A 22,705-nucleotide genomic window follows, 5' to 3' on the forward strand; every position below is an offset into this window, starting at 1 on the left:
CAGAGAAGACAGCGGCTCTTCCAGTCATAGGTGCTGGTGTGCCAGTGGGAGCCTGTAGCCCGAGCAGCGGCGTCAAGGGGTTTCACAGCACTCGGGTTAACCCCAGCAACTCTGGCTGCCTTGAACTTGTTAAGCAGCTTCAGCAGAAAACAGTGTAGGGTAACTAACAAATCACTCGGGCTAAGGTACTTTGTTAAAAAAAGTCATGTTCTGTTCCTTTCCTTGTTTTATTTCTACAGCTACTACAACTTTTAACCAGAAGGATGCACCTCGAGTTAAGAGGCAATGCTTGTGTACAGTAAGCATAGGGTTTCTTGAGATGTACTGAACGTAAGCCATCTCTGATTGCAGGAGGTTCCTCTCTCTGCCTGTACTCCCGCTGCTCGCTGTGCTGACACTGATCTTCAGAGCCTCCTCTGAACAGCTTTAACTCTCTTAGAAAGCTTCCCTCAATCACAGCTAAACAGAAAACACCCAGAGCGCTCACGGGCAGTGGCTCAGTGCTGTATGCAGCGGGTAGGTAAACGTGCTCCTCGGCTAAAAAGCATCAGAGGTGCCACTGTACTACCCATACCGGTAACTAGATCATATCCCAAAACTTCGTTTTCCATCATTCTCTGGTGTTTGTCTTCCAGCATGCTGGTCAGCTGATAACCTAACACTGATTTCAGTACCCTAATGGTTCCAGCATTTACTCAGTTCTGATTTTCTGTTGAGCACAAGCCACTTGCAGTTAACACCTCAGTGCAACAAAGATTTGTGGCATGCTGAGGGTTTGTCATTAGTGATGGTGGCACAGCATGCATGGCAAAGTACTATGCCAAGTATCAGCTCAAGCTCCGTGCTACAACATCGGCCAGCTCTAAGAATTTCAAGAGAATCAGCAGGAACCTTGGCCACCAACACCTGCATTATTCTGATTTTTCTTCTCCTGTATTTACTTCTTAGCAGCCAACCATGGCAATACGGATTGCTGATCGCAACAGCTTTGGGTCATGCTGCTGGGCACAGAGCGCTCTGCACTGCTGTGCTGTTAGTGACTTGTTTTGAGATGCAGCCAAGCAGACTGCTGTGCTCCCCAAACCCCATTTCCATGCAGCATGAGAACAACGTAGTAGTCATACCGTCTAATAGAATCAAGAAATAACAAGGAGAAGCCCTTAAACAACAGCCTTGAACCAATGCTACTGTTCTGTTAACTCATTAATGCAGGGCTGACCCTACCTGATGGGAAACTGAGACAACTAATTGAACAGAAGAATTCTCATAGGCCTGAGTAACAAAACACTCTGCCTGCTGGCCACTTAAACCAGGCAAAACTCCCTGTCCCAGATTGTAACGGCTCCTGCCCATCTGACAGAAGAATCAGAATTGTATGGCCAAGCCCGAACTTTGCTTTCTCTGCTCCTCCTGCTCTGCTACAACCACCAAGGAATAGTTGCTTTGACTTGGAAAAGCTGCACAGTACCTTCTGTTACTTGGGAGGAGCTGTAGAAGTAATTGAAAATATTTCCCATAACAGGCTTCAGTTAAACTTTTGTTTTAGCCTACTTTACTATTATACTTTATCATTACTACTATAATTGGAACACCATCTTTTGTTCCACTTAACTGACTTCATGACTGATTCTATCCCACTTAAATTGACACTGAAGTGAGCAGTGTGACATCTGCAAGCAAAACTTTCCAATAGTGTCTCTGCTTAAAAAAAAATAAATGCTTAGTTCAGAACTAGGGAACACTAACTTTTCTTTCTCCTTCTATGTCTTTTTCCAATTTGATCCCAAGTTATCTTTGGAAAAGAACCATAAACACCGAATTTCTGAAGGAAGCTTAGATTGTTGCTGTATCACTGCTGAAGTACATTCCGTTATCCCTTTAGTGGTAATTTTATTTTTATTTTTTAATTAGGGCAGAATGAAAATAACTCATTACCAAAGCAGTCCTGAATTTAAGATGGTATAAGAGGCAGTAACTTAATTCTGGCCTGATGGGAGCTTAGGAAGTTTTGCTTAATAAGGAGTGTATCAGTCATGTTACTCTTGGTTGGCACTCAGATGAGAGGCAATACTCTTACTGTGACATTTCAGAGACGGGCAAGAGTAATAACCCCTCATATCCTGCTCTTAGATAGCCTGGCCCCCACCGTGCTAAGTTTGAGCACCAGATCTGTGAAAAACTGCATCAGCTACTTCGATTGTGATAGCTATTCCCACTTCAAGTGAAATAGACAGAGGTGTCTGAACAAAGATTGGGAGAAAGGAAGGACAAAGTCAAGCTTATTTGGCTGGAATGCTGCCGTATATTTAAGGAAACCAGAACCAACTACCAACACACAGCACCTTTGCTCGTTTGCAGACAAGATCTTTTTAACAGCTAAGATTGTATTATTGACAGATCAGAGCAAAACTTCACCTAGAATTTCAGCTTGTGGAGCCTTGTCACTGTACCTTTTTACAGCACATGACCAACTGTAATCCCCGAACTAACAACTACTTAGGGTGACTAACACAATTCATTAAAGTTCGGTTATAAACTGAAGTGTCAGTTAAGTTGTGTAACCATTCCTTTCCGTTCTCACTCCAGTTAGGTCCTTGATGGTAGGCAGAACTATGAAAACAGAATTGCATGCCAAATTACATGGGCAACTGGAGTTACAGTCCTCGCGTGGTGCACTCCTCTGCCTTGCTTCAACTCGGATCGCATTTTATGCTCTTTTATTATCTTAACACGACCTTCCTCTGAATTGTAAGCAGTAAGGTTTTAGGAATGATTCGTTTTAGGAATATCTGTTTCACATTAACCTCATGTTCAGAAACACTTTTGGCCCCATCCACCCTCCTGTATTCCGTGCTAGCGGTAAGGCTTTAACAAAGACTCAGGAGCAGCCACAGTGCCTCAGGGTGAAAGTGGATGTGAGCATAAAAGCAAGTAACTAGTCCTGGAGACCTCCTCACAGTAACAGCGCCTTGACCGCACATGCTGCGGTCAGGGGTAAGTTCTGCTACATAATTCTAAAACGTCTTTTCAAATCAAAATAGCAGGCAACTCAAATTTTAAAAATCCAGTTTGGTAAGAAGTACTGGCTTACTTGAACAGGGTGTGCTTGCAAGTCTGTAACACCCTCACGTATGAACCAAATTACTTGCTTTAATCAGCTGCACAGTGAGTAGGGTAGTCGTTCGGGAACATGGTGGCAGCAACATCTTCCAGAAAATCGGCATCCTCTGCCTTGATATCTGCAACAGCTTGAACCTGCTCTGCTGCCTGGAGCCCTTCAGTGAGATGGACAGGGCCGTCTGCCTGCCCGGCCGTGTACGTGGGAGTGCTGTACTTCATAAGAATAGTCTTAAATTGTGCCAAGGGCGCATTCGTGCGAACTCCCATAGGATCAAAGTGGGTTCTACTCACTCTGTATCCAGCTTCAGAGAGATAGTTTAAGAACTTATTTAACCTGAAAAAGACCCAAACCGTTTAAAAAGGAGTTAATGTTAACAAGGCCGATTCAATACAAGCTATGTATCGGTCGTCAGAGCAATGTAAGACTGGAACGAAAACCTTACTTTGGCATGTTCATTCCTTTAATACTGTGTCTGTGGATATTGTAGTAGAACGCAGGGTGCTCAGCGCTGCTCTCAGATTTTTGTCGCTTGGCTGCATTTCGAATCACTTCATCACTTTTTCTTTTTCCTGGACCACAAAAAATGCCAGTGAAGCCAAAGACAGTAGGATCATAGGATTAATTTAGGCTGGAAAGGGCCTTTTAAGATCATCAGGTCCAACCATTAACTCACGATTGCCAAGTCCAGCACTAAACCATTCTGAAGCGCTGCATCTATATATTTAAACACCTCCAGGGATGGTGATTCTACCACCTCCCTGGGCAGCCTGTTCCAAGGCTTGACAACCCTTTCAGTGAAGAAACTTTTTCCTAGTATCCAGTCTAAACCTCCCCGGGCACAACTTGAGGCCATTTCCTCTTAACCTATACCTTTCTGTCTGCTTTTGTAAGCTAGTATTCTGCCAAGCTAACATCTAGCCTGATTTTAATTAACGTGCCATTTTTAGTAGTAACAAATGAAGTGAAGTAGGCTTTATGGAGTATTTAGCATTCTACTCTTATCAGTAAGTATGATTGTGTGTAAAATCAGTAATTCAGTGGGAAACAATCTGAGTACCAGTAATTAAACATAAAAAAAAATACATGAACGGTAGGTTGGCTTAGCCATCACTTAAGCTGTAGTTTACTTTGAAAACTGCTGCATCTACACTAAAATGATCTACTTACCATGTACCAAGGAGGATTCTGCAGAAGCATTTGGTGTTTTAATATATACGCCGCATTCTTCTAGAATACAATTTGACAAACATTAATTCTACTGTTAAGACAGCAGAATGGCAAAATACATTTGTTAAAAAGAAGGAAATAATCCCACACTCTGGCCTGAAGAAGGAAGGGTAGTAAGAAGCATACATATGCATAACTTTTACATTATTAGCTCAGAACTTGAGTTTAGAGGGGATATTCAAAATATGATTTCATTTAATGAGTAGAACAGCGTTTCTGTACAGAAAGCCATTGCTTTTAGCACGCTGATTTGCAATCCCTGCAGAGTATGCAGAGCGTGACGGCTGGAGTCTTCTCTTCCCAACAGCACATACTCTCAGGTCAGGGTTGGAATACACCAGAGAACTAGCAGACACTTCGTATTTCCATCTCCTTCAGGGAGCATACTGGATTTCCTAGCAGTCAGCCTGCCTGCATTATGTTTATTTCATTTAGGATCTGCCATACTCATTAAAGATGTGTAAATTCAGTGCTCTGCCTCTGACTGCAGCACCAGAGGCTATCTGACGAGAAACGATCAGTCCCATGCTACCTTCAATTTTATGAATACAGTGCTGTTAATAGTAAGTTATCCAAGAGCAGCATCTCTAAATTGCCACAAAGCCAGTCCTGTCCTTTTTGCGAACAGTATTCTTACCTTGCTTGTTCTCATCATAAGGACTATGAGTAGAAAAATGTTTTAAAGTTGTGCACTCTGCTTCGCAAACTAACGTCTTCAGAAGCGGCTGAGCTTCATCCAAACCATACTGAACAGCCTCAAACAGCATTCTTCTGATGAATCCAGTGTTAAAGAGGGCTCCTGACCTATGAAATGCAAGACAAGTGAAAAGTTACATCTTAATGAAAGCAGAAAAGTTGCTCGAAAAACCTCCTGCCCAAATTGATCAGCAATTACAATGAAGTGCTGCATCAGGCTGTGTTCATAACTTAATGATACTGAATTGCTTTGTTTGGAATGACAGTAACATTGGTCTTGTATTAAAAAAAAAAAAAAAAATCAAGATCTCAAGAATGGTAATTTTAATTTTGCCCTGCTATGTTGAGAAAGTGAATTAACTCCAAAAAGAAAGGTACTGTCAATTGTCAACCACTTCTAATAGTGCTTTGAAATGGTTAACAAAAGACTTTATTCTTGTTTCTCACAAGAGAAAATTTTAAGTATTAATTATCAAGCAGTGCATTATTTACTACTGTCAGCACGTGTAAGGATTTACTAAATAAATTCTCCATTTGGCAGCTACAGCAACATGCAGCCAAGTTCTCCTATGCAGGATGTACTACCTAAGTTGCACCGAATGTGAAATTCAAAGCAAGTTTGTTACTATTTATGAGCAAAAGCAAAACCTGAATACCCTATTAAATCCAGATCAACCAAATGTTTCCTGAATTCCAACTGCCATACGTCCTTTTGTAGCACTAAAATATCCAGCAGGCTTGTATTTTTATTCTGTGACTGAACAGCTGACCTCCACAGGTCCCTCTAAATTATTCCCCAATCCTGTATTGTGTTCTGAACTTACCAGAGAGGACCAAGAACCACTGCCGTCTTCCCAGGCATACTGCCATGGCAGTCACAAGGCAGCTGCTGGTACGGGTTTTCTGTAACGGAAAAATGGGATTTAAGTTGTTTTGAAATAGAAGCAACACCTGCTTTACCAGAGAGAGGTGACACAGATGGGAAGTAGCAGATTACTTCAGTGGAGGTATCTGGAAGGGCAAGCAACAGCAGAAGTGTAACACCATCCTGGTTTCCGCCGAGCAGTGCTTATGAGAACTTAGTGATTGGTAACTTCATCTTTAAAACTAGGGTTTTCCTTTTATATTCGTTTAAACTACCCTCTGACCAATAGCTACCTTGTAGCTTAATTTTTGTCTCCTGCATCTGCTGATTGTGCATAGAGACAGCCCACAAGCAGTGAACTTGTAACCTAAAGTCTGCCTTCATCTAGCAGCAGCTGCTAGATGGTTGACAGGAACGGTGCACACCTTTCCTCCAGCGCCAGCTGAGCGGCAATACCCGTCAGATACTGCCTGAAGCCAGGCACAACACGGCCTCGGTGGCGGGGAAAGTCCGCTACATCTTAAAGTAACCGAAATGAACAGCAGAAAAGCAATCTGACATGGAGATCTATCAAGCTGCCACTGCACAGGGGAACCAAACGGTAGCAAAGACTGTCCCACTCTTCATGCCCTCTGCTGAAAAGGCGTATTTGGCATCCTGGCAGCTTCAGCAGCGGAGTATGTCCTGCCTAGGAACAAATCCAACACACTTACAGCAAAATCCATGCAGACAACCGATGTGATCCACTGCCATACAGCACTGTACCGTCTCCACCTCACACAACCAGGTGGAGATACCTTCTCTACCTCATACGATACACTCATTGTTACATTAAAGGGAATTATTACTTTACTAAAGGGACGTAAATATAAACAAGCACAAAAAGGAGATAAAGGAAATCAAGACTTTCTAGAAAGTGCAAAAGAAAAGCCATTTACCTTCTACCATATTACCCTCTTTCTGAAAAATTCTCTCTTCGCACCACTGGCAGTGGATGAGGTATCTTATTTTCTTAGCCGAATCATCTGCAGGGGATGGTCCCCTCAGAACTCTGACCACTACTAGAACAAAATGTTCTAGCGCTACTGCAAGTAAAACTTCAATGCCTTTGTTACAGCGAGCTGCAGCTCTGCGAAGGAAAAACAAACACAAACCCAAACTGCATTGAATTGCCACAGACACCTGAGCCTTCTGAAACATTCCTGAGCTCATCCACTTTCTAGAGATACTAAGGATCTGAGAAACTGATCAAGAGAAATTCTTGTTTCTAAAGGGCCTAGTTTTGTCTGCTACCTGTAAGGCTAAGTCAAGTTTGTTCTCCTTCCTTTTATCACGTCTAGAAATATCCATCTGCCACCTGCATCATCTTTCTATCCAAATACCTATCTATTGCCAGGATATTGTAACAACAACCCTCCCCCGCCCCCCCCCCCCCCCAATTAAAGGAAAATCAAAGTAGAACTGTAGAGGGGCACACATGATGGTAAATCATGGAATGTTAATTGAGTAAGGGCTGTGGAAAGGCAGGTGAGCAGTTCCTGAATAGGTAAGTGTTGAGAAGGAAGAAATGTTTAGGGAGCTGGAGCGTGTAACCCAGAACACAATTAAAACTTTGTTCAAGCAGCATGTTTGTACCTAAGTAATTTCTGCAGGGAGAGAAGGAAAATCTACATGTATTCACGTCAGTATTTGCGCTCTGGCATTCTGAAGACTTCTGTGTGCTTAATTTCGTCCCCATCTTTCCTGAGCAGCTGTCCCATCCTCTTGCCTGTATCTTTTTTTTTCCGCCCAATTAGGAACCAGGTTATTTAACGGACTGAATTTACTGAGAATATCTACATGCAGACGACTACTGTCACAAGTTAGTAATTACATGTATCTTTATAACCTCAAGCATGAGGATCTGAAGTGAACATCAGTTTCCACTGAAGCAAGTTTAACTCTAATGCTTGGCTAGAAGCCATTCAAAGCAGCTTAATTAATATTTACAAAGTCCTGTGCAACACTAAAATGACAAAATTGACAGAGGAATAAAGAGTTTGCAGATAGAAAAAGTAACACTCAGACTTGCCCGTTACCATCCCTCCCCACCACCAAAAAAACTCCCTGCCATAGCAAACCCGTACCCTTATTTATTCATTTTCACCTTGCTCCGTCTTCTAGTTAAAAATTTACATCATCCCACACCAGCACACATAAAATATGAAACATTAATTTTGTATCCAGAAGTCTGGGTTTTAGAATTAGGGAATTCTAGAAACTAAACATACACAACCTGCAGCAGTCTTAAGTTTTTTATCACTAGTAATTTTTTTACAATAATTTGAGCTCAATTAGTGGTACCTTGTCACAGCAGCAATTACTATTCTGGCTGCCAGTTCCCTGTAGTACTCTGTTCTGACAATATTACATCCGTAATGACGCAGGGCAACGTGTCGAGCCTTTGCATACAGAGAGCTGATGTCTGTGGATGTCAATGACACAATTCCAAGATTTCTCACATTTCTAAAGGCAGAGTCCAGGTAATTCACAGAAGTTCCGAAGGGGTCCAAATGGCTGAAAAGTAAGGAAGTAGCACTCAGTATCTACGAATGCTCAGGAGTTTAGCTTTAGACTGAGGAAAACACTTTATAATCTTCACCTATGGTCATATTTAACACAAAAGGAGGAAACAGGAAAAAAATTTACAGCACACCTCTTGTGAATTACTCTGGAATACCCAAGTGTCAAACTGCAAAAGCCAGGGAGGCACAGTGCTGGAAAAGACACATCACCACAAAGTCAGCAAGTGCTTTTTTCTGCATCCTGACCCACCGACTAACTCAAGTTACAAGAGTATTGGCCTGATACTTATCTTCATCCTCCAAACAAAGCGAAACTTCCAAAACCAACGGTATCTTCACATGTATGCATTCCAGTTTATGTACTAAATAACTGGCCTAATTTTCAGCCTGAATACCTGCTGCTTAGATCTGGATGTTAATCAATACAAAAAAAATCCAATCACTTATTTTGATGTCTGTATAGGTTTTCCATGTATGCATCTATAAACCCAACTTGGAAGAATTAGCCTACTTTAACTCAAAATGAATACGCTGCAAAATGGATTAAAACAAGATGCAATAAAGTCCTACACAGAAACATGCAAAGGTATGAATTTTAAACTAATTAAAAGTTTTAAGAAAAAAAAACACTAATATGACATTTCATCAAACAGACAAGGAAGTTAAAAAGAAATAGTCTGGCTTAACATTTTCATGTACATTTATAGCCCTTTTTGGATGTCACAAGGGCTTAGTATTTTTCCAGCGATTTCTAAAACACTGAAGAGTAAAATTCTGTTCCTCCACCATTTCTGGAACAACAGAATTACGTTTAAAACACCCAAGTGACTGTTGGCTGATTCTTTCATTCCAACTTTCCCAAATAATCATATACTGGGGGATGGTGTGGGATGCATCATATCAAACCAGAAAACTATGAACAGAAACATTCAATACTTACATAAAATCAAATGATCTCAAATGCATTATGACATTTGCATCCATTTTTGTCACCTCAATGGTGTCAGTATTTTCTTCTCCATCTCCCAGAGCTTCCTCATTGTCTTCTTCCTTAGTATTCAGTTTCACCTTCATTTTGTTTAAATGGCAGTTTTCCCGAATCATCGTCACAGAATTTTCATTACAATCGTTAATAGTAACTTTCACAGAACTTCTGAGATGCTTTGCCCATTGTAATCCCATTATACCTAAGGAAAAATAGAATTGTAATTCCGTGACAAACAGAGTTGGTTTCTGGATCACTGAAATTGCCAAGAAAAATATTAATCCTTTTAAATGCTTGTAACACAGAGGTATGTGGGATGCAAATTTTGTCATGTTCCTACAAAAATGCGTTGGTGACCTTCTGCCTCAGCACAGAGTGACAATGGGGTATGTAAAGGGACAGCCTATCTGTCACCTCTGTATATGATAATGGGGGCTACAGACCCAAGGACCTGTGATTTTTGCAGCCAGCTGGACCCACAGTCTGCAGGAAAGCCCCTTGGCTTGTTTAATGCTCCAGCATAGCAGGCGGACTCCAGAGGTAGCGGGAAGCTTTTCAGGCTGCCTCCAAGCGTTTGTTGCTGCCTTTTGTAGTAAAGTCTATGACTACACTGTAGAAATGCAGGACAGGATGTACACCTGAAGACTGGCCTAGTTCAGAACGGTGATAAATCCATTAGCAGGAATTTTTATGCAAAATGCTAAGCAGTTACTGTTCTTCTCAACTATGACCTTAAGTTTACAGCAGCTGGCCGATCATGAGGCAGCGATCCAGATCTCTTCAGAGCTTTGCTGCAGATGGATAATAGACACTGGTAACTACATTACATTCTTGCAATCGATTAAGAGACAATTCTGATAAAGAAGCTTGGATTCATCACCATTTTTAAACCACAAGTTGATTTTACAGTCAAATTCTACAGCCACAGAATCACAGGACATTTGTGACCTTGGACGCAAGTTTAGGAAGATGCTACTTCGTGGACATTAAGGCAACTGATTTCAAGGAGACCACTAAACATTGATTTAGTATTATTTACAGTCTTTTTAAAAGGGCTAACAGCAGGCTCTTGACAGCTGGTTGGTTTTGTACAGAAGCTAACTGCCTGCCTGCCTAAGGAGAATTATTGTGTACCTCACATTATTTCTGAATACGTGATGTCAGTTACTATTGATTTCTGCAGCTTCATACTATTGAATATTAGCCAAATGATTAAAGAAATTGACTTTACCGGTGGCTCCAAAAGCATCCAAACATTCTATCGGTTTACGTTCCTCGGCTAGAACGGCTAGTGCACAGAATATCAACTGCCTTGAAAATAAAAAAGAATGGTCACAGTAAGTTGAGAGAATACTTTTCCTTCCTTTTCATTATTTATTTCCCTTGAACATAATGCTAGAACATGTAAGCTAAACTCTACCTTTTACACGCAACAATTGTAAATCAAAAACCTCAACTACCTTTAAAAGTTTAACTCTTCAGCAGGATATTCATAAGGTAAGATCCTGAATCAACTTAGTTACTCTAACACCAGAAAAAGCGGCTGGCATTCAAAAGTAAAGGGTGTTTCTTTCACCTTCCTAGCCCAACCTGATACTGCCCTACTAACAGCTATGTTTAATAAGATGTTCGAAATTGCTGCAGAGCACCGAAATTCCGCTGTGTTGAGGAACAGGCCTTGTTCTTTTAGACGCGGCCCTAAGGCGAGTTGCAATGGCCTGCTCCAGAGGCATGCCTTAGCCTGCACAGACGTACCCGAGCCAACTGCAAACCTGGCAGCTCAAATATTACAGCACTGAGACCGTGAAGGGTCAGCATGGGCTGAAGCACAGTCCCACGTGTTGGTGTCGACGCTCACACCTTTCAGTTGTGGTACAGACACCATTTATGACTCCTTAAAAAAAGACAATACTCCCTCCTTCACTTTTTTTAATGCAAATAATGAGAAGACACCTAAGAGGATCTGAGTCCCAAGAGAAAAAGGCCTAGAATATGGAAACTAATTTACAGGTACACTGCTGCTGTTCAGTTAGGAGAGAGCAAGCAGCAACTATCCATTGTATCTTATGGATACAATGAAATGTATCACAGAAAAACATCTTCGGTGTATACAATAGAGTGAGTTTTCAGGTGCGCTCCTTTCAAATCCTGTTCTCCATAACCTACTCATTACAGAACACTTAATTGTTTCAGAATTGACAATATTCCCCACATCGTGTTCTTGGGTTTAAATATTATTTGTCAAGAAGCCTTTTCTGATGAAAACTATTTCTCCTGCCCTCTGAACAAAAGTTTTGCAGGGTTTGCTTTTCAAAACACATAAGTATTTTTCACTGCAAACTCCCCACGCCTCTGGTGCATCCTTCCACTCCCTGTTCTCTTACCTGTTGAGTTTCATTTTAGGATTAAAATAGGAATCTGTTTTATGAGGTGTGGAGTAGTTGGGAAGAACCTGCACGTCTGTGGCTGACTCTTTCAGCACTCTGTAAGAGGACCTGGGAGAAGGAGCTAAAAGACAGTAATTGAGGGAAGGAAAGAGTGAGAATTGAAATTATCATCAGCATATTTGATAAATTAAACTGAAAATTTGCTCCCATATAGCAAGAAGTCTGGGTTATGCTGTAATCCAACGAGCACATGGGTGAGTTAACAAGTATGTAGGGGAAAAAAAAGCAGGGAACAATTTATCTTCTGGTCCTAAGCCTGGCTGATAAGAATCAAACTCTACCACAATTTTCTTCTCATAAAACATCATTTTTTTTCTCAGTTGGCCTCCTATGTATCCACTCAAATTTATGAAACCAGCCTCTGAGCCCGAGTCTTAGCACATTTGTTTTGCATGTTCAAACATAATACATTGCTAATTAATTAAATCCCTATTAACATAGTCCTGAATGTATATCAATGAGCTTCAAAAACCCCTCAACATCCTTGATCTCTGTAAGTTCGCAAACAGCTTCATGAAACGTGTCTAGACAGCACAAGCATAGGGACAATTTCAGCACTTAAGCTCTGTATAAAATACAGTCTGTGGCAAAATAAACTTTCTGTTTTGACAGCTGTAAACACATGCTGTCCATTCCTCTAAGCAATTTATCGCCAGTCTTCAAGTAGCAAAATTTATCCAGGAATGACCAGGAAAACCCTGTTAGCTATCAACTAGACACCTTGCAGTGCTCAGCCTGCCTCTCTCTCCATGCTTTCAAACACACAAATTGTGAATCTGTGAACCATGCTCTCCATGTGCGCTACCATGCGCTCCACAGTCATAGCCCCCACGTGCTGCTGAAGCGCCTACAAAGCATGAAATACCCCACCTCTCAATTTCTCCTCTCCCCATGAGGAAAACCAGACACATGCATTTTGTTAAAAAAATGACAAATGGGTCATCCTTTTCTAACAGCTCCGAAGAGAACCATGCAGAGATTTACGTATTTCACAACAGAAACTCTATTCAAGTTGAAGTTAAGGAATATGGATAGATGGAACCACCATCACTTCTCAGACACGTGAGCTGAAGCCCAACGTTAAACGATTATTCCTAAAGCACATATGGGTAACAGAAAGAAGTGTGAACCTCACAGCCCCCAGGACTGCCCTTACTATACTGTACCTAAATAAAATCCATACATCTACACAGAGACAGAGAAAAAGAAGTCAGGCTAATTTTCAACAGGAACAGTCTGGGCTGTAACAAAAAAACCCTCAATTTTTACACACCAGCTAATCAATTATATCCTTTCTACTCAACAGCTGTAGAGATCAGACAACTTGCAAAAATAAAGGAAATTAAATTAATTTTCAAGATTTGGCATTCCAATTATTTACATTTTTTTCAATCTAGCTTATCCAATTTTAGAGATAAAGTCTAAATCTGGAAGATGTCAGGATTGTAATTTATCAAAGAACTACTGACACCTCCGTCATGACTGTCCAGGGCTGAAAAAACATCATCTTGTTTTGTGAATGACATGCTGATGTAGTTTGGCTAAAAACCAAAGGATTTTTATATTGCAGAAAGATTTTCTCTAGACTGTTTAAACAAGAAAGACAGCAAAACACAGACACATTAAATTCTCTATGCAGACTTTGTTTTATGGCTGCCGTGTTCCCCATTCCTTTGGAGACACAGAAACCTGTGTTTACAGTATTAAACTGATTGTGAAGGGAGTATTATTGATCAGTAAGGACAGAGTAACTGGTCAATGCAGAGACTAAATCACAACATTGCTACATCTTTGAGGAAAACGAAAAATTCTGAAATATTAAGGGCATATTTCTCATTAGTAAAGCTAAATCTGTTTTGGAATTTTTCCTCATGCCTCTCACCCACATAGCACAGTTATTGCATGTGCTACATACGATAAAACGATTGAATGTTTTATGTAAGAAAGAACCTACCTGTAATGAACCTTGATTCGGTTTCTCCCTTATTCACATGACGATTAATATGACCTATCATGTCTGTTCTTCGCATGATGGTTGCTGAACAGATGATACAATGGTAATGGGCTCCCATCTTTGAAAATGCCTGTAAAATATAATGTGTGGTGTCAGAATGCATACACGTGGTTAAAGCAGCACTATACCCGAACACTGTTACCTCTAGCGCATACAAAATATTTTCAACCTACAGCCAGAGACTGTAAACAACCTGCAAGCGCAGCTCTCCAGCCCCAGCACCACAACCAGTTAAACTCTGCCAGTACTCCCTGTCCTCTGCACACAGGGGAGGAACTGAGGAGCAGCCCCTGCCTGGCCTAACGAACCTTCATCTCTTCTGCACAAAGCTGCCATCTGCTCCAAACTGTGACGAGTGCTTTACATGACCTAGGCAGCTACCCACCAAAGTAAGAGAGATACAACTATGTCCAGCTACCCAAGGGTTGTATCAAGTACATATACTCTGGACCAATGGGCTTTTGGCATCCCACACTGCAGGGCCACATGTATTTGGCAACTAGGCAGATTGCAGAAGGTCCCCTACATCACCCATTTCCCCCGCTTCGTAGGGTAACGAATAGTTCTGTGATTCAGCAGTTTTACCTGGTCTCCAATGAGGTTTGGTTTTACTGGGCGACAAGGTAAGTGACAGATGCACATTCTGTACCCTGGAAAACAAATTGTCACATCACAGTACAGTCAGTAAACAAAAGGTATACGTCCTATATCACATGGTCTCATTTAAGACTCTCAAATATTGCCACAAGATAGCAGTAAAAGAACATCACCAATTAGTTGGTATATCCACCCTCTGTACAGGGAAATTTATCAGCCAACTATACATGTTAAATTTTAAAATGCACAAGAATTACATACAGACAATTAATTTTAATAAGTCTGTTAGCATCCTACAAAGCTACGTTGAGTCTTCAGGCTATACTTTCTTTACTTTTCTTCAGTCACAACTTTCCAAAATACTTGTATTCTACAGAAGTGGTGTTACCTGGCTACAAGACTTGTGTGAAGACTCCCATAGAACCTATCTTCCAATTAAAGAAAAACAAAAAAACCCCAACAGAGATACCTACTAATGCATGCAAAACCAGAACTCTAGTCAGAGCATTTTTTATTTTAATCTTGTTCATCTTCTAATTAGTCATTTTATTTCCTGCAAACCCAAACACCTAGTTCTTTAAAAAAACCACACACTGTTCACTTTCTTTTCCTTTTGAAGTTCTTGCAGGGAATTTAATGCATCTTAAAAGCAGATCAGTTTATTAAAAAACAGATAAGGCTACCAAATACTGATACTAAATAAACATTTTTAAGTATTCATCTGAAACCATGGAATCTTTACAGTGAGCCAAAAATGACCGCACATGTGTGTGATTATGAACAACATAACAAAAAATTTTATTGAAGTAACTTTCATTATATACATACTTTATATTTTACAGTAAATTTCATTACATGCCAAGCAATTACTATCATTTTCTTTTAAAACAAGTAATGCACAGCTGTAACTATTTTGGCATGTAAAAGAACAGAGCTATTTCATATTTCCATTTTACATCCCAGGTCAAAACTCATTACATCAAAATGAGTTTCTAATTCAGAGCTGGTAACGAGATACTTAAGAGAAATTTACCAAGATGAAACACAGATCAATGTCCTACGTGTCCACCATTTCTTCTAGTATTTACCATTCAAATATGATTGCCATTACCTTCAAATTCAACAGAAACTTTCCAGTGCAAATTCTGAAGGTGACGATGGAGCTTATAACTATAGCAAGCTTTTAGTTTCTCCTCAGGACACAATGGACAAGGCTTCCTTTCATCTGAAAACACGGACAAACAAAAAGCATGAGGAACACATGAGATGGAGTTACCACTCGTGTTAACAGAGATGCATGCTAAGAGAAAAAGAGAAGGAAGGTACTATCAATGGGAGTCAAAGATTAATTCCCCAGGGTATATTCTATTTCGGGCATGCACAAACTTTAAATTTGTGGGTTGCCTCTTTCTACCCCATAGAATATAGACAAGAATCACTATTACTTTAAAGATCATTAACTTCTACAACTTCATTTTCTAGTACTTTTTAGTCCAGCAACATGAGGCTAATGCAACTTCTGAAGAGTACTGCAGAATAACAGACTTTTATAGATGAAGTCTAGAGACTTGCACTGTTTTGAAAAAAACCCCAACTGAAGAGGTTAGAACAAGAATCTGTCCTTCCTGCTCTTGAATCTTTTAGATAAAACAAGCACCTGGTATCTTTTTAAGCCGCCAAAAAAGGTAACATACTCTTTTAATATTTTTTCTTGGAAATCCTGCATAAAAGACAAAGGCAAGATTACCTGACATCAAAGGTGCTGAAGCACTTGTAGTAACCTAAGTAAGAACTAGCTATTGGGAGATGTATGTTGTAGAGCTGTACACAGGAGTTACATATCAGAGCATCTGCTGCTGGGTCTTAAGACTGCTGAATGTCAAACCACCTCCCATGCAGAGCTTAGCAGAAAGGCTTCTACGTGTTAGAACAGCATGGGATCAATACTGAAACATGCCACACAACATTGGTATCTAGAATAATAATTACTGATTTTAGGCTTGCACAACAGCAAAATTCCTCTTTTATGACTTTACGAGTCGATTACTTATGTCCATGCCGAGTCCCACGCCACAGAAGGCAACAGAGGCAGCCTACAAATTAATCACCAGTGCTCTCTAATGCTGATCAGCCTCTTTCATTGACTAATGAATTGCTGAGTATCAAATATATGAGGTGATGGTAATACAAGTCAGTCCATAAACATATATAGCAGGAAAATGCTACATCCGTAGCAGAAGAAAAAAAATCACTATCGAGAACAGGGAAAGGAATAATGAGTTTATCACTACCACGTAACTCAGCTCAGCAACAGCTACAACTTCAGGGCTTACGAGGTACTTACGATCTATTACTTATGATCTATCTCCTCACTGAAATGAACAAACTCTTTATAGAAGTTTTTGGCATATTTTTTAGTCAAATTAAACAGACATGGAGGTAGGCTATTATTTCCATCAGTGGCCACTCTAAAAGATGATAAAGGCGCAAGAGCTGTATGATGCAAAGCCTCTGTGGACCCTGATGTTTTTCTTGATCTGTGAATAAAAACTACCTTCAGTCGCAAGGGCTGCCACTACCAGCACTAAATACATACATGTAATCAGAGGAAGTTGTAATAAAAACACTTTGCAGTCTTAAAGCAATCCTCCAATATACATCTAGATCAAAAATGAATACAGAGCGGGGAAAAAAACCCCAAGAACATCCAAAACAGAATACATTTTAATTTAAACTGCACTGCAAAGACAACATTAGCTTCCCTGTTACCGTGGCACTTGAAGTACAATAAAAGTGAGACTAAGCTGCTGATGCACAGCTACAATTAACATTTTGCTGTTCCATGCATGCTGCCAACATTAGAAATGCTACAATGCAGAGGAAGACTGAAAGGAATCATTAAGGCCTTAAATTTACTGAAGGAATTACAACATTCACTAAGCAAGGGAACAAATCATTAAGCTATTTTTAATGAAAACCCTAGTTTTTAAGCATTATAAATGTATGTCGTGTGTTGAAATAATAACTAAGAAAACCCGTAAATACCTGTAACATGAAGATCTGTGTTCTGGGATACTGCCATGGTAAACTCACCTTCTTTCAGGTCAGCTAGTTTCTCTAGATCAGCAAGATGTCTTTGAATTGAAATATGTTTCTCTAAAAAGCAGAGATATTTAGAAGTTAAACACTCAGTTAAAATATTATTTTTAGTTTAGTGCTATTTTTCTGTGTGTCACTTCAAATCCAACACTATTAGAGAATGACTATAGTACCAATTGAAATACTTGTTTGTATCCTTCAGCTTCCATGGTAGAAGGAATGACTGCAAAATTAATCCCCTGAATGGTTCTTTAGTAGGATCCATATATTTCTACTTGCTTTTTAATGCTGACACACATCAAATTTCTCCAACTGGAAAGACCTTAATTTAAAAAAACAAGCTGAAAAGATCAGGCCCCATTCCATGTACTCCTGATTTTACTGCTCAGCATCATCAGTGAATTATGCACAAAGAAGTATAAAAACTTCCTATGAACTGTCTGGAAAAACTAAAATACCAGCTAGAAATGAACAAATTATAAGCAACAATTATTCACTGTACAGCCAGGACACATTAAATTCTACCCTATTTTTCTTCCTTAGAAGACTGTTTAACCTTTAAATTTACCTCCTCATTTTTCAGTCAATGGGAACAGCGGAGAATTAGCTAAAACCAAGAAGATTACCCCTTATCCAATAAATTAGTTTTATTGGTTTCAGCACACAGAACACTCAGTTTACAGTAATATTGATTCTGTAACGATTGTAAACCTTTATGATGTTTTTATAAGATCAGTTTTCAGGTTTTCTTATGTGAAACAAAGATAGCAATTGACCAATGTGCTCTAGATACAGAGGTGAGTTTTAAAACAAAGGTTAAAAGCAATTCCTAGTTTTTAATCTCTGCACTTAGATACAATAGATTTTCTCTGCTTTCATCAGTGCTTTTAGAACCAGAGCCTAACAGAGGTCATACCTCATCTAACCCCGACTTCTGTCACTGCGTATATGTGTATTTCTGCAGGGACTTCTAGAAATTTAAGGGGAAAATGGCATCTATCCGATGTATGGGAAATGAGATTTCACGCATTCCTCTTATCTCTCTTCTATCTATTTCTACCTTTTCTTCTCTTTTCCTCAAGCACACAACACAAATATTCTTAAGAGTTTATCAGCAAACCTCTTGGATAATCCGAGGACACATCCAAAATGTTGCTGTCCGATTCCTTCGTGGAATCTTCCTCCATTTCTTTTTCTTCAGTTTTCAGTTCTAGTTCAGTAACTTTCACATCCAGGTTGTTGGTTTTTACTTTTCCAGAGGCAACCACACCATCTTTAACAAAATCAAACCAACAAAAAACAGTAACAGCATTATTGATATAGCTGAATTATACAAATATATTTGTTTCCAATAATTTGGTGCTTCTAACAGGCAAAAATGACTACAAGTGTGAAGGAAAACAAAAAACAAACCCTGTATGATGAAGAATAATACGAGACTCATTATTGCTTATCCTTGGAAACTACTGTGAAATAATGCCATCCTGGACAGACAAAACTACTTGCCAATCTGTATCACCAGATGTTTAAACTTAACAGAGTAATATTTACGCCTTATTTTCTGGCAAAACCAGTGCTAGCAAGAAAAAAGCAGGCAAGGAGGAGGTCCAAATGCTCATTATAATACACTAACAGCTAAGAAAATTTGGAAAGGGAAATTTAGAACTGGTTATGACTGGTTGAACGATTCGAAAAAAGGAGGGGAGGGAGTAAGGGATTTGCTACCACCAGGGGCTATGAGGTGGGTTAAGTGCTGGTGCCACCAAGCATCTGCAAATGAATGACTTCTCTGGGGTAGCAGAAATGGGCCCACTCAAGGACTTCAAAAGGACTGAAAAGGCTGAGTGATTGGGCAATAATCTGACAAAAACCAGCCAACACTTAGGAAAAGTAATTTTGATTTCACCTAGGAATGCAAGGACTCAGAGCTGAGCATCACGTCAGGACTACCACCTTGGGATTTTATAGAAGTTTTGAGCAAAGGGAGAGGTATAAATCCTCAGGAGCAGCAGGTCCCTCTCCCCAGCCACAGACACCCGGAAGCACTGGGGAAGGATGCAGAAAGCCATGCCTAGACTGCACACTGAATGCCCCTGCGCCCCCCCCCCCCCTTCAAAGGGACACCAGAACTAGGGAAGTTTCAAAAAAGGGCGACAAGAAATAACAAAGCTATGGGATCACTTCTGAGCTACTGAGAAGCAACAAGTTCTCAGCCTGGCTATGACAGATGTCTGTAAGATAAGGAGATGCAGAGAGAGCACTGAAGTCAACCACTCATTGTCTATTCCGACACAAAAACTGGGATGCACCACATGGAGATAGCAGCTGGAAATTCAGAGAAGAATGTTCTCCACACCACCTGGCCACTGCAGACCTCCCCACCACAGGCTGCTCCACGTCCACAAGTGCCACAGTGAGAATTTTATGGAAAAGAAATCCACTACGGGCTTTTAAATGCAAAAAGGCAACCTTAGGCTCAAGGAAATCAGGAATAAGGAACTGTGTTGTGTTTGCAGACACTTCCAGAGGATGCATTACTGTATGGTTGCTCCACTCTGCTGGTCCTCACTAGTCATCTACTCCTGGCCGCTACTGAAGGCACAAGAAAGGCTGGAAGGATCTTAACAGCAGTTCTTACCATTTCCCTGGGATTTTTTGCTTGTTTGCTTTTAAACACCGCCGTTGGATATGAAACTTTTGCTATTATAAAACAAAAACAACAAACAACAAAACAGAAAGAGGAAATGGAAGGAATACCTCAATCCAGGCGTTCGAGAAATTGTTTCGAAAAACAGAAACACAGAGTAAATTTATTCCGCCTTCCTTGCGATACATCCAGGGCAGCACTGCTGCTCAGCTGCTGGATTTCTCGCACATCTATTTTGAAGCTGATATAATTCACCTGAGACACACGTATTTCCTTCTCAAATGAGAAAGATGCCTGGGGATAGTTTCTCAATAGAAAAACAGATGGAAAACAAAGAAGTCGAGGGATTTTTGGTAAGAAATCCGTAAGAACCATGATTATGACTGCACGTGCTGTGAGAAAAACTGATTTAACACTTACAAAACCGTACAGTGAGAGCACAGCAGGAGCCAAGCCCCCCGCACTGGGGCTGTGCATCTTCAGAGCAAGTGTAGAGTTTAAAAAGGTTGAAAAAGACTATGCACATATGTACATAGAGCTTCTCCACACACCTACGGGGAGCGGGGTAAACTTCTGCACTAAAGGATTAAGCAAATCGGGCTGCTACCTAAACAAGACGGTAGGATTTTTAAACGCCCATCAGGAATCACGGATGAGGTAGAAACGTAATAATGCTTCAAAGAGCTGAAGTAATAGTATTTTTAAAATAAAAAATGAAAACAATAGAGGAGTCCATTTCAACCGTAAGCCTGCAGCAAGTGACTGGCATCGACGCCACACCTGGCACGGCTGGAAAACTGGCACAACCAGCGTAAACGCATTTGGAGAGAAAATACGAGGCGAAAACTCGGAGGGGCGGGCGGCACGGCGACCGCGTGGGCCGCGGCACACACCGGGGGCCCGTCCCCGCCAGCCCCCCCCGCCGGCTGCAGGGGCGCCCCGGCCCCCCGCCCCCCCCGCCCCGGCCCCGGCCCCCAGCCCCCCGGCCGGCTGCAGGGGCGCCCCTGGGCGGGGCGGGAGCCGCAGCCGCCGGGCCGTGCCGTGCCGGCGCGGGCACCACGTGCGCTCCCGCCGCCCGGCCCGCGCTACACAAAGGCGGGAAACAGGGGGGCCCCAGGCGCGCGGGGGCGGCTCCGGCTGCACATTCACCCCCCCCGCGGGGCTCCCGCATGGCGCCGGCCCGCGGCTCCCGGGCACGGCGCGGTCTGCACCGCCGGGAAGCGGAGCAGCAGCCGGGCACCGCGCCGCTGCCCTCGGCGGGGTCGGAGGGCCCATCTCCCAGCGCGCCGCCCGGCTCTCAGCGCTCCCCCCCGCTCCCCGGCCCGGCCCGGCCCTCACTGAGCGCCGCGGTCTCGTCGCCGCCGCCGCCTTCGGCGCTCTCCTCTTCATCGTCTTCCCGCCCCGGCTGCCTCCGCTCCGGGGACAGAGCTGCCAGCGAGGCCTCCGCAGCCTCCGCTGCCATCGCCTCCAGGGGTAGCCCGGCGGTGGGCGCAGGGAGGTGAGGCGAGGCGAGGGGCCGCGCCGCTATCGCCGCACGCCGGTGGCTCGGGAGGGGGCGGCGCTGCGGGAGGCGGCGCGGAGGCCGGCGCTGGCGGCCCGGCACGTAGGGCGGGAGGGGGCGGGCCCGCGCCGCCTACATCTCCCAGAGGCCTCGGGGCTGTAGGGCCCGGCCTGGCCCAGCGCGCCCCGCGGCGGGGGGTGGCAGCGAGCGGCGCCGCCCGGCAGACAGGGTCGTTGCCGGCCCGGGAACGGGGCTACGCTCCGCGTTCCTCCCGAGGCCCCTCCGCCGGGACCGTGCCTCCCGAGGCCGCCTGGCGTGACGCGACGCGGTGCGGGGCACGGAGCCGCTCTCCACCTCGGTTTCGTCTTCGCTTCGACAGGAGGGTGTGTCCGAGCTGTCCGGCCTGCGGCGGGGCCGCCCCTGTACCCTGCAGCCGGGGTGGGGCGGGCCGGGCCCCGGGGGCTCGCCCTGTTCTTCATGCGCGGCGCTGGGGGCCCTGCAGCCCTTCCCCGAGCCCGCCCGTGCCGTGGCGGCGGGGGGAGCCGGGTGTTTACCTCAGCTTCCCGCCTGCGCCGCTCCGGTGGCCGGGCACTTCAGGGAGCTGATCCTCTGGAAACCCGCCTGGAGCTCTGGGAGCTTCTGGCGAAGCTTCCTTAGGCCCTTCTCAGCGCCGTCTTGTTCGCGAGGCTAGTTGTGTCGAGAATGGTGTAGCTGCAGGGACACGTCGCGATATTACCACCCCACCTCCCCCCAGCGGGGTGTGTGTGTGTGGCGCCCTGGGGTGTGTTACATGATTGGAACTGCTTTAAAACTTGACGCTTGTACGACTAAATGTTAAAGGATGTATGCCTCTATTGCTCTGGTATGTTTGCTGGTACAAAATATGCCTCTCTGGACCAGATGGCAGAGTAATTGCCATCTTTTTTTTTTTTTTTCTGTGAA

At 42.7% G+C, this 22,705-nt stretch overlaps 2 protein-coding genes across 7 annotated transcripts in view; one reads left to right on the top strand and one right to left on the bottom strand.

Annotated features, from left to right (window-relative positions):
- Positions 1-2,278: 2,278 nt before the first annotated feature.
- On the bottom strand, positions 2,279-22,420 carry TRMT1L (tRNA methyltransferase 1 like). 3 transcript variants are annotated; one of them, XM_056356155.1, is made up of 16 exons: positions 22,318-22,420; positions 18,736-18,888; positions 17,562-17,672; positions 15,628-15,741; positions 14,505-14,569; positions 13,860-13,989; positions 11,843-11,966; positions 10,690-10,769; positions 9,414-9,660; positions 8,253-8,465; positions 6,848-7,038; positions 5,869-5,947; positions 4,986-5,152; positions 4,289-4,348; positions 3,564-3,690; positions 2,279-3,454 (listed from the first exon to the last, which is right to left on the bottom strand). In XM_056356155.1, exons 2-16 carry the CDS (start codon positions 18,800-18,802, stop codon positions 3,151-3,153), a joined length of 2,079 nt encoding a protein of 692 aa, XP_056212130.1. In that variant the 5' UTR covers positions 18,803-18,888; positions 22,318-22,420; the 3' UTR covers positions 2,279-3,150. The 3 variants fall into 3 exon arrangements, with proteins under 3 accessions (XP_056212130.1, XP_056212129.1, XP_056212128.1); XM_056356154.1 differs by lacking the exon at positions 22,318-22,420 and adding an exon at positions 21,601-21,856 and having other exon boundaries at positions 17,610-17,672; XM_056356153.1 differs by lacking the exon at positions 22,318-22,420 and adding an exon at positions 21,601-21,856.
- SWT1 (SWT1 RNA endoribonuclease homolog) overlaps positions 21,966-22,705 on the top strand; it is a 42,034-nt gene continuing 41,294 nt past the window's right edge. For 3 of the 4 annotated variants that reach the window (XM_056356148.1, XM_056356151.1, XM_056356150.1), the window contains exon 1: positions 22,410-22,625. In XM_056356148.1, coding sequence (XP_056212123.1) covers positions 22,605-22,625 — 21 coding nt within the window. In that variant the 5' untranslated portion in view covers positions 22,410-22,604. Of the gene's footprint in view, positions 22,147-22,409; positions 22,626-22,705 lie in introns of those variants that run through there. The other variant, XM_056356149.1, reaches the window with a different exon arrangement.

The sequence above is a fragment of the Falco biarmicus genome, chromosome 11 (assembly GCF_023638135.1).
Source record: "Falco biarmicus isolate bFalBia1 chromosome 11, bFalBia1.pri, whole genome shotgun sequence".
NCBI classification, from domain to species: Eukaryota; Metazoa; Chordata; class Aves; order Falconiformes; family Falconidae; genus Falco; species Falco biarmicus.